The 14506-nt window shown below is 40.3% G+C and overlaps 1 protein-coding gene across 1 annotated transcript in view; it reads left to right on the forward strand.

Moving 5' to 3' along the window:
• Window positions 1–14506, forward strand: part of PDS5A (PDS5 cohesin associated factor A) — a 1179407-nt gene that overhangs the window by 1128900 nt on the left and 36001 nt on the right. Inside the window, exon 27 of the mRNA XM_053700274.1 lies at window positions 3266–3328. Coding sequence (XP_053556249.1) covers window positions 3266–3328 — 63 coding nt within the window. The remainder of the gene's footprint in view (window positions 1–3265; window positions 3329–14506) is intronic.

The following is a 14506-nucleotide window of genomic DNA, read 5'->3' on the forward strand; positions in this document are numbered from 1 at the left end:
CTCTTATCAAACCTGTCTTCAGGGCCAGAAAAGAGAGGCCTTTTTTATGGTGCGTGAGGGATCTCCCCTCCATGGGGGTCATTGTGCTGGTATCACCAGCAGAGAGAGGTCTGGGTTACTACTCAAACCTCTTTGTGGTCCCAAAGGAGGAGGGAACGTTTCGCCCGATTCTGGACCTAAAGTGCTTAAATTGCTATCTGTCCCCTTGTTCAAGATGAAGACAATAAGGTCCATTCTGCCCTTAGTTCAGGGAGGACAATAAATGACCATGATAGTCCTGAAGGATGCATACCTTCACGTCCCTATACACAAGGAACACATCAGGTTCCTAAGATTTGCATTCATGGACCAGCACTTCCAGTTTGTTGCACTTCTGTTTGGTCTGGCTACTGCACCTAGAGTCTTTATGAAGGTTCTGGGGGCTCTGCTTGCAGTGGCCAGAACCAGAGGTATAGCAGTGGCGCCTTACTTAGACGATATTCTGATTCAAGCACCATCCTGTCATCTGGCAGAGGACCACTCGAAAGCCCTTCTTTCTCTTCTTCGATCTTATGGATAGAAGATAAACTTAGAAAAGAGTTCTCTTATTCCCAATACCAGGGTGGAATTCCTGGGTACGATAATAGACTCCATATCCATAAGGATATTTTTTACAGACCATAGACGTTACAAGCTGACTTCCAATTGTCTTGCCCTCCAGACCTCCTTAAGGCCCTCTGTGCCTCGGTGTATGGAGGTAATTGGTCTCATGGAGTCCTGCATGGACATCATTCCTTTTGCCAGATTCCATCTTACGGACGCAAGTCTCTCATGATGGGGAGCTGTTTGGGGTGCCAGGAAGGCACAGGACCTGTGGACTCGAGAGGAATCTCACCTTCCGTTGAACATTTTAGAACTTCGAGCGATCTTCAATGGTCTGAAGGTTTGGCCTCTTCTGGGTTCGTCCCAGTTTATCAGATTCCAATCGGACAACATAACCTCTGTGGCTTACATCAACCATCAGGTGGGATAGAAGAGCTCCCTAGCAATGAGGTAAGTATCTCGGATTCTGGAATGGGCGGAGGCCCACAGCTGCTCGCTGTCAGCGATCCACATTCCAGGTGTGGACAACTGGGAAGCAGATTTTCTCAGCAGACCATCCTTTCATCTGTGGGAATGGTCTTTCCATCCCAAGGTGTTTGCAGAAGATTTGCAACAGATGGGGGAAACCTGAGATAGATCTCATGGCATTCCAACTCAATTTCAAGCTACCCAGATATGGGTCGCGGTCCAGGGATCCTCAGACAGAGTTAATAGATGCATTAGCAGTGCCTTGGAGGTTCACTCTAATCTACATTTTTCCACCGTTACCTCTTCTCCCTCGTGTAGTGGCCCACATCATACATGAGCAAGCATCAGTGATTCTGATTGCTCCATCGTGGCCTCGGAGTATGTGGTTCGCGGATCTGGTGGGGATGTCCTCATCTCCTCCATGGAGGTTACCTTGTCGCAGGGATCTGCTGCTACAAGGTCCTTTTGTTCATTGAAATCTAGATTCTTTGAGGCTGACTGCGTGGAGATTGAACGCTTGGTCCTAGCCAAGAGTGGTTTCTCAGAGAGAGTTATTGATACTCTCATTCAAGCTCGTAAGCCGGTTACTCGTCGCATCTATGATAAGGTGTGGAGGACCTACTTATTCTGGTGTGAAGAGCTTGAATTCCCTTGGCATAAGGTCAGGGTTTCCAGAATTCTTTCCTTTCTCCGGGATGGTTTGGAGAAGGGCCTTTCTGCTAGCTCCCTTAAGGGACAAATTTCGTCTCTATCTGTTTTAGTGCACAAGAGGTTCGCTAAGCTTCCAGATGTCCAGTCTTTTGTTGAGGCTCTGACTAGAATCAGGCCTGTGTTTAGATCTAGCGCTCCTCCTTGGAGTTTAAATCTGGTTCTCAAGGTTTTGCAGAGAGCTCCGTTTGAGCCTATGCATGTAGTTGACATTAAATTACTGTCTTGGAAGCTTTTTCTACTGGCTATTGCCTCGGTGCGCAGAGTATCTGAGATGGCTGCCTTGCAATTGTGAGCCCCCTTACCTAGTATTTCATTCTGATAAGGCTGTTCTTCGTACTGTGTTGGGTTTTCTTCCTAAGGTTGTTTCAGATCGTAGCATCAATCAGGAAATTGTAGTGTCCTAATCCTCCTCCTTCGAAGGAGCGGTTACTTCATAACTTGGATGTGGTTCGGGCCTTGAAGTTCTATCTCCATGCTACGAAGGAGTTTAGACAGACTTCCTTTTTGTTTGTTGTCTATTCTTGGAAGCGTAAGGGGCAGAAAGCCTCGTCCATTTCCTTATCCTTTTGGTTGAGGAGCATTATTCGCTTATCTTATGAGACAGCGGGACATAAGCCTCCTCAGAGGATTAAGGCTCATTCAACTAGAGCTGTGGCTTCCTCTTGGGCCTTCAAAAATGAGGCATTTATGGATCAGATTTTTACGATGGCTTTCTGGTCCTCCTTACATACCTTTTCAAAATTTTACAAGTTTGACGTTTTCGCTTCTGTTAAAGCAGCTTTTGGGTTTTGCAGGCTGTGGTGCCCTCAGAATAAGGGTCCGCCTCTCCTTTTACCCTCCCGTTTTCATTCAGTGTCCTCTAGAGCTTTGGTATATGTTTGCCACAAGAAAGGAATGAAGCTGTGGACTCTCCTCCATATTAAGAAGGAAAACCTAAATTATGCTTACCAGCTAATTTCCTTCTGTATGAGGAGAGTCCACGGCCCTCGCCCGTAGTCTCTGTTGGGCGGACCTAAATTTTTGTTTTGTTCTTCTGGCACCATTTATAACCTGATATTGTTCCTACTGTTCCTTGTTCCCTCTGCAGAATGACTGGGGGATGAGGGAAGTGGGGGAGGTATTTAAGCCTTTGGCTGGGGTGTCTTTGCCGCCTCCTGATGGCCAGGTTCTGTATTTCTTACAAGTAAGAAATTAAACCATGTACTCTCCTCATACAGAAGGAAAGGAAATTATCTGGTAAGCATAATTTGTTTTTTATTTACAAGCTTTTGCTGGATTTCTGCTAATTGCTCTGCATTCCCTTTAGAAGTGCTATGTGTTCACTTGAATTACTGGAAGCAAATTATGTTTATGCTCTTGCATTTCATTTTAAGCATGGAGGGTTTTTTTGTACATATACAGCATATCTTTTTGAATCTAGCTGTAAACCTTAAATAGTATGTGATGAATGTAGATTAATATTGGATGGACACAAAAGATTAATTTTTAGTTTTTAATTCACCAGGAATTTTGCAATGAAAAGTGTTTGATTTCTGAGGAGACAAGAGTCCTTCTGTTAACGGGAAAGGTAAAAAAAATTTCTCTTTTAATTACATAATTATTTTATAAATTAAACATATAGTAAACTTAAGATCACATGTCTGATCCACCTACAAGTCATACTGACCAACAGATTCAAGCATTTCCTTTTGAGATTGAGCCTTTCTGGTACATACAATATTTTTATTTTGTTTTCTGAGAGGAACAGTGACCCTTAAAGGGATATGAAACCCTTTTTTTTTCATGATTCAGAGCATGCAATTTTAAGCAAATTTCTTATTTACTCCAATTACTTTTTCTTTGTTGTCTTGGTATCTTTATTTGAAAAGCCGGAATAGAAGCAGCCTATTTTTGGTTCAGCACCTGGGTAATGACCAATCGACAAGCACTACCCAAGTGCTGAACTACAAATGGGCAGTTCCTAAGCTTCCATTCCTGCTTTTTCAAATAGATACCAAGAGAATGAAGACAATTTGATAATAGGAGTAAATTAAAAAGCTTTAAATTGCATGCTCTGCCTGAATCATGAAAGAAAAAATTTGGGTTTCATATCCCTTAATGAATCCCAAAAATAGGCCGAGCATGAAATGTTAAATATCCAAACAAAAATATTTAATGTTTCATTCTCTTTGTAACCTGAAAAGTATACTTAGGTAGTTTTAGATGCTGGTGATTGGTGGCTGCACATATATGCCTCTTGCTATTAGCTTCCAGCTAGCTCCTAGTAGAGTATTAGTGCTTCTTCAACAAATTATACCAAGAGAATGAAGCAAATTAGACAATAGAAGTAAATTGGAAAGTTGCTTAAAGTTGTATAATCCATCTGAATCATATGAGAATAATATTGGGTTTCATTTCCTTTAATAAATAACACTGTTTCAATGATTATGACTGTCTCTTTTTAAACATCTTTCATTCATACATACTAGCCAATAAGCATTGAAAATACTTTCAACTCAGTTGGGTTACTTTTTTTTTTTATGCTAGCTCATCAGAAAACATCACGCGACCATTTACATGACTGCATTTACATGAGTGTTAAGTCTAGCATATCCTATTTTCTTCCCTGGCAAAAAACATAGCTAATCTAGTGGTGGTACATAAAATAAGCTACTTAATAAGTTCCTCTGTCTCAAAACAATTTTATGAACTATGCAATCTAAATCTACTGAAAAAACCTTTAACCCCTAATTAAATTACATAGAGTTCACATTTAACCCCATAAGGACCTTAATTTTAGAGAAAAACTTGTCCAAAGTACCAGATCATTTTTATTATCGCTCCTTTTAAACAGAAATAGAGACTTCCTTTTTTTTACCTATCAGATCTCTCTCTCTCTCTCTCTCTCTCTATATATATATATATATATATATATATATATATATATATATATATATATATATATATATATATATATATATATATATAGAGAGAGAGAGATTCCTTTCAACAGCTCAGCCCACCAGTGTCAGCTGCCTGGGTGCAAAAATATCAGGAAATATTCGCACAAACAAATGCACTCTCAGGACTTTTCAAAGTTAGAATAACAAAGGTTATATTTATTGTAATGTTTTCGGGTATGTACTACCCTTCATCAGCATAACATCAAGTGAAAACATCAAAGAATATGTAAGCAAACAAATTGTGTTACAATCACACACACACACACACACACACTCCAACCTGTGTATTCTCAAAGTGGCGCCAAACTGAATTGCTGGAACGCACGCCTGCGTTCCACTGTATCGTGTTGCCGGAAGGACAGTTACGTCACTTCCGGTATCGCCGTGTTCTATCGGCTTTAACTAAATGTACTTAAATATATGTGTTATCAAACATAGTGAGTATTAGCTGTGATAACATACCATAGTGAACCTTTAGGGACACTTATATTGGAAACCTTAGTGGCCTATTTCCTTATTCTAAAAAAAAAAAAAAAGATTTCTAGTTGCCATGCCAACACTCTTCAACATCCGGTTTCAGAGTGAATTGTCAGCATATGAAAAAATAATATATAAATGATCAAACATACATTATAGACTAAACGTGTCATAAGTGTATACACACACACAGCTGAGCTTCTTCACTATGTATTATCATGACTTATATGTGCAGGAGTGGTATATTAAAGGTTACAAGCGGTAATCATGGAAACGTAAACAAAGTGTTATACATGTTTAACTTACATTATGCCTGTCAGATTTCTAAGGGGATAATCATTTACCACAAATATTCACAACTCATCATATTGTGGAGGATTATCAAAATACCTAAGAAGTGGAGCCCACAATATACTGGTACCTACCCCTTGTTGTTATACTTTATTACCATCCTCTCACTGGGGTTGTTAAAAACAATACCGTTAAACACTATGTACACAAAACAATAACTAAAATATAACTAAAATGTAGCATTTATGGACTCCATTACCCAATGTACTGTAGGTATAAAACAAATATCCTACGTGGAAAAAAGGAGCCAGTATAGCTAATAGCACAGATCTTCAAACATATAAATGATCATTATCATTTTAGTGCCTCCTTTCCTACTTAGTAGGTAAATAGTAAAGGAATAGTAAAGAAACTATACATATTTTTAATGATATGATCAAATACTATCAATGTTTAGTGGTGCTTACATCCTTGAATGCATATGGACCTCAGATCAAATTAAATTCTATGACACCAAAGATAGTATGTGGACCTCAATAACCATGCATCTACATAGAACACCAGATGAATAGTATGACATACCCAAGGTGTATGATATACAGAAAACCCATACATATACAAGTCTATGGACCTTCTTAACGCTCCCTAGATGCATGAAAGGGTGGCTGGTTGAGTGACCTCCCAAGTGGCGTAGACTAGCCCACAACCGCCGGGGCATCGATTGTCCCAGAGGATATGGGCCACTGGAACAAGGAACTGTCCTGGGCCCCACACTGTGAAACCGCCAGACTGAACCCCCCGGTAAGTCACAACACCATGGGCTAGCACCCCAGGTAGGTATCTCACCCGCATGCTCTAGATAAGGAGTTTAAAGTCCGGTGCCGAATTAAGACCACCAGGATGTATTGTGCCAAGTCTGTATATACATTGGGCTTCACGCAACAGCAACAACTTATATCTGTCGCCACCTCTGTCTGGTATCGGTACATGATCTATCAAGATGTATCTTATTGAAGACACCGCATGGCGCATCCTGGCACAGTGCCTCGCTACCGGCTGATCTGAGTCGCCTTTTTCCAAAGCCACACGGGTGGCTCTCCTGTGATTTGCCATACGCTCTCTGAGTATCCCACTCGTTTTCCCAATATACGCACTTGAACACGGGCAGAGTAATAAGTACACTACATGCGTGGTAGTGCATGTCAGTGAGTGGCGGATGATATCATTTTTGTTAGAATGAAGATGGTGAAAAGTCTTTGTATTAATCAGTCCATTGCATGTAGTGCAGCCCAGGCAGCAATATGAGCCTTTGATGTTTACTTGGCTATGTTTCTGGTAGCTGGATTTTGGGTCTGTTCTAACAAGCATGTCCCTTAGATTAGTGCCTCTCCGATACCCAATCATTGGTGCCAGATTCTTGGCGAACTGCAGTTTTGAATCTGACACAACAGTCGGCTAATGGGTCCTCAATATGTGTCCTGCATTAGTTGTAATGGGTGCAAATATAGTAGCCATAATCAATTTGCCCGCAGTGGTTTTCCATGGCTTTTCTATAATCAATTCCTCTTGAGACAGTGTTGATACCTCCACTAAGATGTTTTGGACCACCTGAGGTTTATAGCCCCTCTGCAGGAATTTGTCTCTTACTCTGGACAGCTGGGAGATCCCTACCTCCCTGTTAGAATTGTTCCATACTGTTCTGATCATTTGTGATCTCACAATTCCCTTCAGAAGTGCCGGTGGATGGCAACTCTCTGCTCTTAGTAGTGAATTTCTATCTGTGGGCTTACTGTACAATGTTGTGCCTATTTTGTTGCCCTCAATAAAGATGTTTAAGTCAAGTAAATGGATCTTCCTGCTGTTATGTTAGCTTAAATCTAACCGTTGTGTCTGTGCTATTGATGGTATGAAACCATTCTTGGAGCTCTTGTTGCCCCCCACGCCAAATCAGGAAAACGTTGTCTATATACCTTCTATAGAAGGTAATAGACTCGTCACATTTGCCCCATAAATGATGTTTTTCAAAATGTGACATAAAAATATTGGCATACGCAGGGGCCATTCAAGAGCCCATTGCGGTGCCAGCAATTTGAAGATAAAAAAAAAAATTCAAATCGGAAATAATTCTTCCGAAGGCACAAGTCTAACAGCATCAGTAGAAATTCAATAGGAGGACCACTATACGACTCATCTTGTATGAGATGCTCCCTTACTGCCGCTAGGCCAACAGTGTGTGGAATAATTGTGTACAAACTGGCACCAATGATTGGGTATCGGAGAGGCACTAATCTAAGGGACATGCTTGTTAGAACAAACCCAAAATCCATCTACCAGAAACATAGCCAAGTAAACATCAAAGGCTCATATTGCTGCCTGGGCTGCACTACATGCAATGGACTGATTAATACAAAGACTTTTCACCATCTTCATTCTAACAAAAATTATACCATCCGCAACTCACTGACATGCACTACCACGCATGTAGTGTACTTATTACTCTGCCCGTGTTCAAGTGCGTATATTGGGAAAACGAGTGGGACACTCAGAGAGCGTATGGCAAATCACAGGAGAGCCATCCGTGCGGCTTTGGAAAAAGGCGACTCAGATCAGCCAGTGGCGAGGCACTGTGCGAGGATGCGCCATGCGGTGTCTTCAATAAGATACATCTTGATAGATCATGTACCGATACCAGACAGAGGTGGCGACAGAAATAAGTTGTTGCTGTTGCGTGAAGCCCAATGGATATACAGACTTGGCACAATACATCCTGGTGGTCTTAATTCGGCACCAGACTTTAAACTCCTTATCAAAAGCATTCGGGTGAGATACCTACCTGGGGTGCTAGCCCGTGGTGTTGTGACTTACCGGGGGGTTCAGTCTGGCGGTTTCACAGTGTGGAGCCCAGGACAGTTCCAGTGGCTCATATTCTCTAGGACAGTCGATGCCCCGGCGGTTGTGGGCTAGTCTACGCCACTTGGGAGGTCACTCAACCAGCCACCCTTTCGTGCATCTAGGGAGCGTTAAGAAGGTCCATTGACTTGTATATGTATGGGTTTTCTGTATATCATACACCTTGGGTATCTCCTTTTATGACATAATATTTATCTGGTGTTCTATGTAGATGCATGGTTATTGAGGTCCACATACTATCTTTGGTGTCATAGAATTTAATTTGATCTGAGGTCCATATGCATTCAAGGGTGTAAGCACCACTAAACATTGATAGTATTTGATCATATCATTAAAAATATGTATAGTTTCTTTACTATTCCTTTACTATTTACCTACTAAGTAGGATAGGAGGCACGTTTGAAGATCTGTGCTATTAGCTATACTGGCTCCTTTTTTCCACATAGGATATTTGTTTTATACCTACAGTACATTGGGTAATGAAGTCCATAAGTGCTACATTTTAGTTATATTTTAGTTATTGTTTTGTGTACATAGTGTTTAACGGTATTGTTTTTAACAACCCCAGTGAGAGGATGGTAATAAAGTATAACAACAAGGGGTAGGTACCAGTATATTGTGGGCTCCACTTTTTAGGTATTTTGATAATCCCTCACAATATGATGAGTTGTGAATATTTGTGGTAAATGATTATCCCCTTAGAAATCTGACAGGCAAAATGTAAGTTAACGTGTATAACACTTTGTTTACGTTTCCATGATTACCGCTTGTAACCTTTAATATACCATCCCTGCACATATAAGTCATGATAATACATAGTGAAGAAGCTCAGCTGTGTGTGTGTATACACTTATGACACGTTTAGTCTATAATGTATGTTTGATCATTTATATATTATTTTTTCATATGCTGACAATGCACTCTGAAACCGGATGTTGAAGAGTGTTGGCATGGCAACTAAAAATCGTTTTTTTTAGAATAAGGAAATAGGCCACTAAGGTTTACAATATAAGTGTCCCTAAAGGTTCACTATGGTATGTTATCACAGCTAATACTCACTATGTTTGATAACACATATATTTATGTGCATTTAGTTAAAGCAGATAGAACACGGCGATACCGGAAGTGACGTAACTGTCCTTACGGCAACACGATAGTGTGCATTTGTTTGTATGTATATATATATATATATATATATATGTGTGTGTGTATATATATATATATATATATATATATATATATATATATATATATATATATATATATATATATAAGCCTATTTGGGTATATTTCAGTCCACAATCCTTTACTCTTAGGCATTACTCTTCTCTACTGCTAGGAGGAGGCAAAGATTCACAAACCCCAAGAGCTCTATAACCCCCCCACACACACATGCTTGTCTTTACTTTGTCTCTGCTGGAGGTGGTTGAGAAATGAAGTGCATTGATGTGCATTTGATTCTTCAGAGAGAGGGGTTTTCAATCTATGTTGAGGCCCGGTTTCCCCTCAGAGTACAGTGTTTATCAGAGGGATGTATTTGGGGTAAGGTTTATGATTATTTTTCTCACCTCATGGGCAATTTTTCATAAACCCTCTATAATTGGATACAGGGACTTGTCTTTTGCCTCCCTTTATGGATCTACAATATACTCCTACTCCATAACCTCTGCTGATATGTTTCAGTACTGGTTTGACTGTCTGCTGCTTGACTGCTAGTGGAATAGTGTCTATTGGTAAGTACAGGTATCTTTTTATTAACATTTAGACACTCATATAGCTATGTTATGGCCACTTTTAATCTTTATTTATATATGTAGTTAATATATATGGCCCATGGCCAGATCTTTTTCACTATTCCCTTGCTGATTTGTGCGCGTCGGTTTTTTTTGGCACGCTTTTTTGTGCATCGCCCTCTGGTTTTTGCGCGTTGCTGTTGCGCACGTTGGGTTAGCGCACAGTTATGCATGTGTCAGGTTATTGGCATGCAAAATCTCCTTTTTAAGTTGTCAGTTTTTTTACACGGGCTCAGATGTAATGTTTATTCCTCCTGTTTTGTTTTACAGTTTGGCTTAGCGTGCATTGTACCTGTGACTTTTGTAAAAGCTGCTTAGGAGGGGGTTAGTGATTTCTATTCCTCAAGAGCTTTTTAAGGGGGTTTTATAGTGTTTATTGCATTGCTTTGCCTTATGCTATAATCGAGCAACAGGGTTCTGTATGTAATTCTGGACGTTCAGGTAGGGGGCAGATTAAGCCTCTTTCAGGAGGCTTGGTTTCAGTCTGTTCCAGTTCCCTTGTTTCTGAATATAGTTTCTCAGGGATATCGAATAGGATTCAGAACAAGGCATTCCCAGAGTAGGGTTTTTTTACTGTCCAGTGTGCCAAGCAAATCCTTTAAAAGCTCAAGCTTTTCTTCAGTCTCTCAGAACTTGAAGATATGGGAGTGATTGTTCCACTTCCTTTGCATTAACAAGGGATGGGATCTTATTCAAATCTCTTCATTGTTCCAAAGAATGAAGGTACTTTCAGACCAGTTGTGGATATAAAGGCTCTGAACAAGTTTATAAGGATTCTGTCTTTCAGAATGGAAGCTATCTGGACTTTTCTGCCTTTTGTTCAACAAGGTATGTTTATGTCCACAATAGATTTGAAGGATGCTTACCTTTTTGTTCCTATTCAGAGAGCATTTCCAGTTTGAAGTTTGTCTTTCTGGGCAGGCATTTTAAGTTTGTTGCTCTTCCATTTGGTCTGGCTAGAGCTCTAAAGATATTCACAAAGGTTATGGGTCCCCTTTTGTGTGTGATCAGGTCTAAGGGTATTGCGGTGTTTCTATTCCTGGACAACATCTTGGTTCAAGATCCATCTTTTCCTTTAGCAGTATCTCACACCAATCTACTTCTTGTTTCTTCAACAGCATGGTTGGAAGTTAAATTTTCCAGAGAGTTCTTTGGTTCCTCAGACTAGATTTAGTATCCATCAGTCTTTCCCTAACAGAGCAGAGAAGGTAAAAACTGGTGTCAGCTTGTCTAAACCTTTAGTGGCTCTTTGTATAGAAGTACCAGGTCTCATGATTGCAGCCTCAGATGCGATTTCATTTGCTCAATTTCACATGAGGTCTCTTCATCCTTGTATGCTTAGTCAATGGTGCAGAGATTATACTCGGCTGTCTAAAAAGATATTTCTTTCATATAAGTGTTTCTTAATTTCTTAATTAATTTCTTCTATGGTACGAGTCCACGGCCCGCCCTGTCATTTTAAGACAGATTATATTTTTTTATTTTAAACTTCAGTCACCTCTGCACCTTTTAGTTTCTCCTTTTTCTTCCTGTACCTTCGGTCAAATGACTGGGGGGTGGAGCTAAGGGAGGAGCTATATGGACAGCTCTGCTGTGGTGCTCTTTGCCACTTCCTGTTAGCAGGAGGATAATATCCCACAAGTAAAGGATGAATCCGTGGACTCGTCGTACCATAGAAGAAATTAATTTATCAGGTAAGCATAAATTTACTTTTGATGTTTAATATCCAGTTAATTTGACAGCCTCAGTCTCAATAAAGTGTCCTGTTTTGCATGTCATGGTTTTGTTGTTTTTTTTATATATATATATATATATATATATATATATATATATATATATATTTTACTTTATCTTTTCATACCAACCAATTGACAAAATACAGTTATTATAGGGTGTTGGAAATGTTAAAAGTTTTTGTCACTTAAACAAGTATTATACTTGCCATGTTTGGTATACGGTTAAATAAGAAATGGTGAGTGGAGGAGGTGAAGTGGGCCTCTTTGCCTTAAAATGCCCGGGCCTTTTTTTGGTTCCAGCGGCCCTGTATTACTTGAGATCCTCTAGGAGGCGCTAAAGAAGATAAACAGTAAGGTGTAAATATAAATGCAGAGAAAAAGAAAATCTAAATAGGTTAAGTATATGTGAAGAGAAGCAATACACAATGCAATAAAGCAATAAAAAATATGAGAATAATAGTCTCAAAAATACAATTACTGAGATATTACCACCAACACATATGTGCAGGCAGAAAGTCCAAATGTTGTCAGCTTGATTCAGATTCCTTGAGATGGGAGAAATATATACGTGATTGAACGAACAGTCCAGGAGGCAGCTCTCTAACAGCATACAATGGAAGGCAATCTGTTAGAAAAAACACAATAGATAGAGGCGCCAATGGTGCAGATCAATGATGAATCTTGAGAACTTCAGACAAGAGGTATACACAGGGTACTCACTTTTGGCAAAGGCAATCAATCATGCCCATAGAGAGAGGGTGGATTTATACAGCAGTCCAGCTAGCTGGTCAATGTCCTACAAACAGCTCCAGAATGCAGGGGATCATTAGGTCCGGAGTACACACCAAAAAGGTGTATAAGCAGGATACTAGGGTCAGAGATTCGTGCCCTGATAGTAGCGTAGCTCCAAGATATAATGGACACTTAGAGTTAGTAAAATAAAAACAAATTTATTTAAAAATTGTAAAATACACAACTCGTGTTTGTGCCAATAAAAACTTGGACAAGTAGAGAAACAATGCAACGCGTTTCTCAGTAAAACTGTTTCATCAGGCATGTCTCATCTGTTTGTTTAATCATCCCCCCCCCCCCCAATCTCTTCTGTTGGCTGTTTACACTTAGGCTATTCAATAGAATATACTCCAGTATAGAAACTTTCAGTATAGGTTGGGATACCACAGGCTAAATCAGCTATTTCAAATGCCAAAATAGGGGTAAAGGAGCTACTTGTAAACAATTTAAAACACTCCAGCAGGTAAAATGAATCATCGGGAACAATTTAAAGGGGAGAACATTTTTTGGTGAACTGTCCCTTTAAATTTGGTTCTTAAGATCTTGCAGAGGGCTCCGTTTGAGCCTATGCATGCGCTTGACATTAAACTTCTTTCCTGGAAGGTCCTATTCCTACTGGTTATTGCATCGGCTTGCAGAGTCTCTGAGTTAGCGGCCTTGCAATGTGTGAGCCTCCTTATCTTGTTTTTCACGCTGATAAGGCTGTTCTTCGCACTGGATTGGGATTCTTCCCAAGGTCGTGTCAAATTGCAACATCAATCAGGAAATAATAGTTTCTTCCTTGTGTCCTAACCCTTCTTCGTCAAAGGAAAGGTTGCTTCATAATTTGGACTTGGTTCGGGCCTTGAAGTTTTATCTTTAGGCCACAAAGGAATTCAGACAGGCTTCGTCTTTGTTTTGTATTCAGGGAAGCGCAGAGGGCCTCTTCCACTTCACTGTCTTTTTGGTTGAGGAGCATTATCCGTCTGGCCTATGAGACAGTGGGACATAAGCCTCCTCAGAGGATTACGGCTCACTCAACTAGGGCTGTGGCCTCTTCTTGGGCCTTTAAGAACGAGGCTTTTATGGAGCAGATTTGTAAGGCGGCGACTGGGTCTTCCTTACATACTTTGTTTGTACATGTTTTTGCTTCAGCAGAAGCAGGCTTTGGGAGAGAGGTTCCGCTGGCTGTGGTGCCCTCAGTTTAGGGTCTGCCTCCTTTTACCCTCACGTTTATTTCATTCAGTGTCCTCTAGAGCTTGGGTACTTGTTCCCACAAGTAATGAATGAAGTAGTGGACTCTCCTCCCATTAAGATGGAAAACATAAATTATGCTTACCTGATAATTTCATTTCCATCTGTGGGAGGAGAGTCCACTGCTCCCGCCCGTTTCTCCAGTGGACGGACCTAAATTTAATTTTATTCTTCTGGCACTGTTTATACCCTGATATTTCTCCTACTGTTCCTTGTTCCCTCGGCAGAATCACTTAAGCTTTTGGCTGGGGTGTCATTGCCTCCTCCTGGTGGCCAGGTTCTTAATTCCCACAGGTAATGAATGAAGCAGTGACCTCTCCTACCACAGATGGAAATTAAATTATCAGGTAAGCATAATTTATGTTTTTAGAATGAGACCTTCCTCATGTTGCAACAAACCCTGTAAAGGCTCAGGCTTCTCTGAAATGTGTTTCAGAACTAGAGTTTTCAGTGGTGATTGTACCGGTTCCTCAGCAGGAACAGGGATTGGATTTCTATTTTCAATCAATTTATTGTCCCTAAGAGGGAGGATTTTTTTCAGATCCAATCCTGGATCTGAACACTTTACATC

Source organism: Bombina bombina, chromosome 2 (genome assembly GCF_027579735.1).
Source record: "Bombina bombina isolate aBomBom1 chromosome 2, aBomBom1.pri, whole genome shotgun sequence".
Taxonomy (NCBI): Eukaryota; Metazoa; Chordata; class Amphibia; order Anura; family Bombinatoridae; genus Bombina; species Bombina bombina.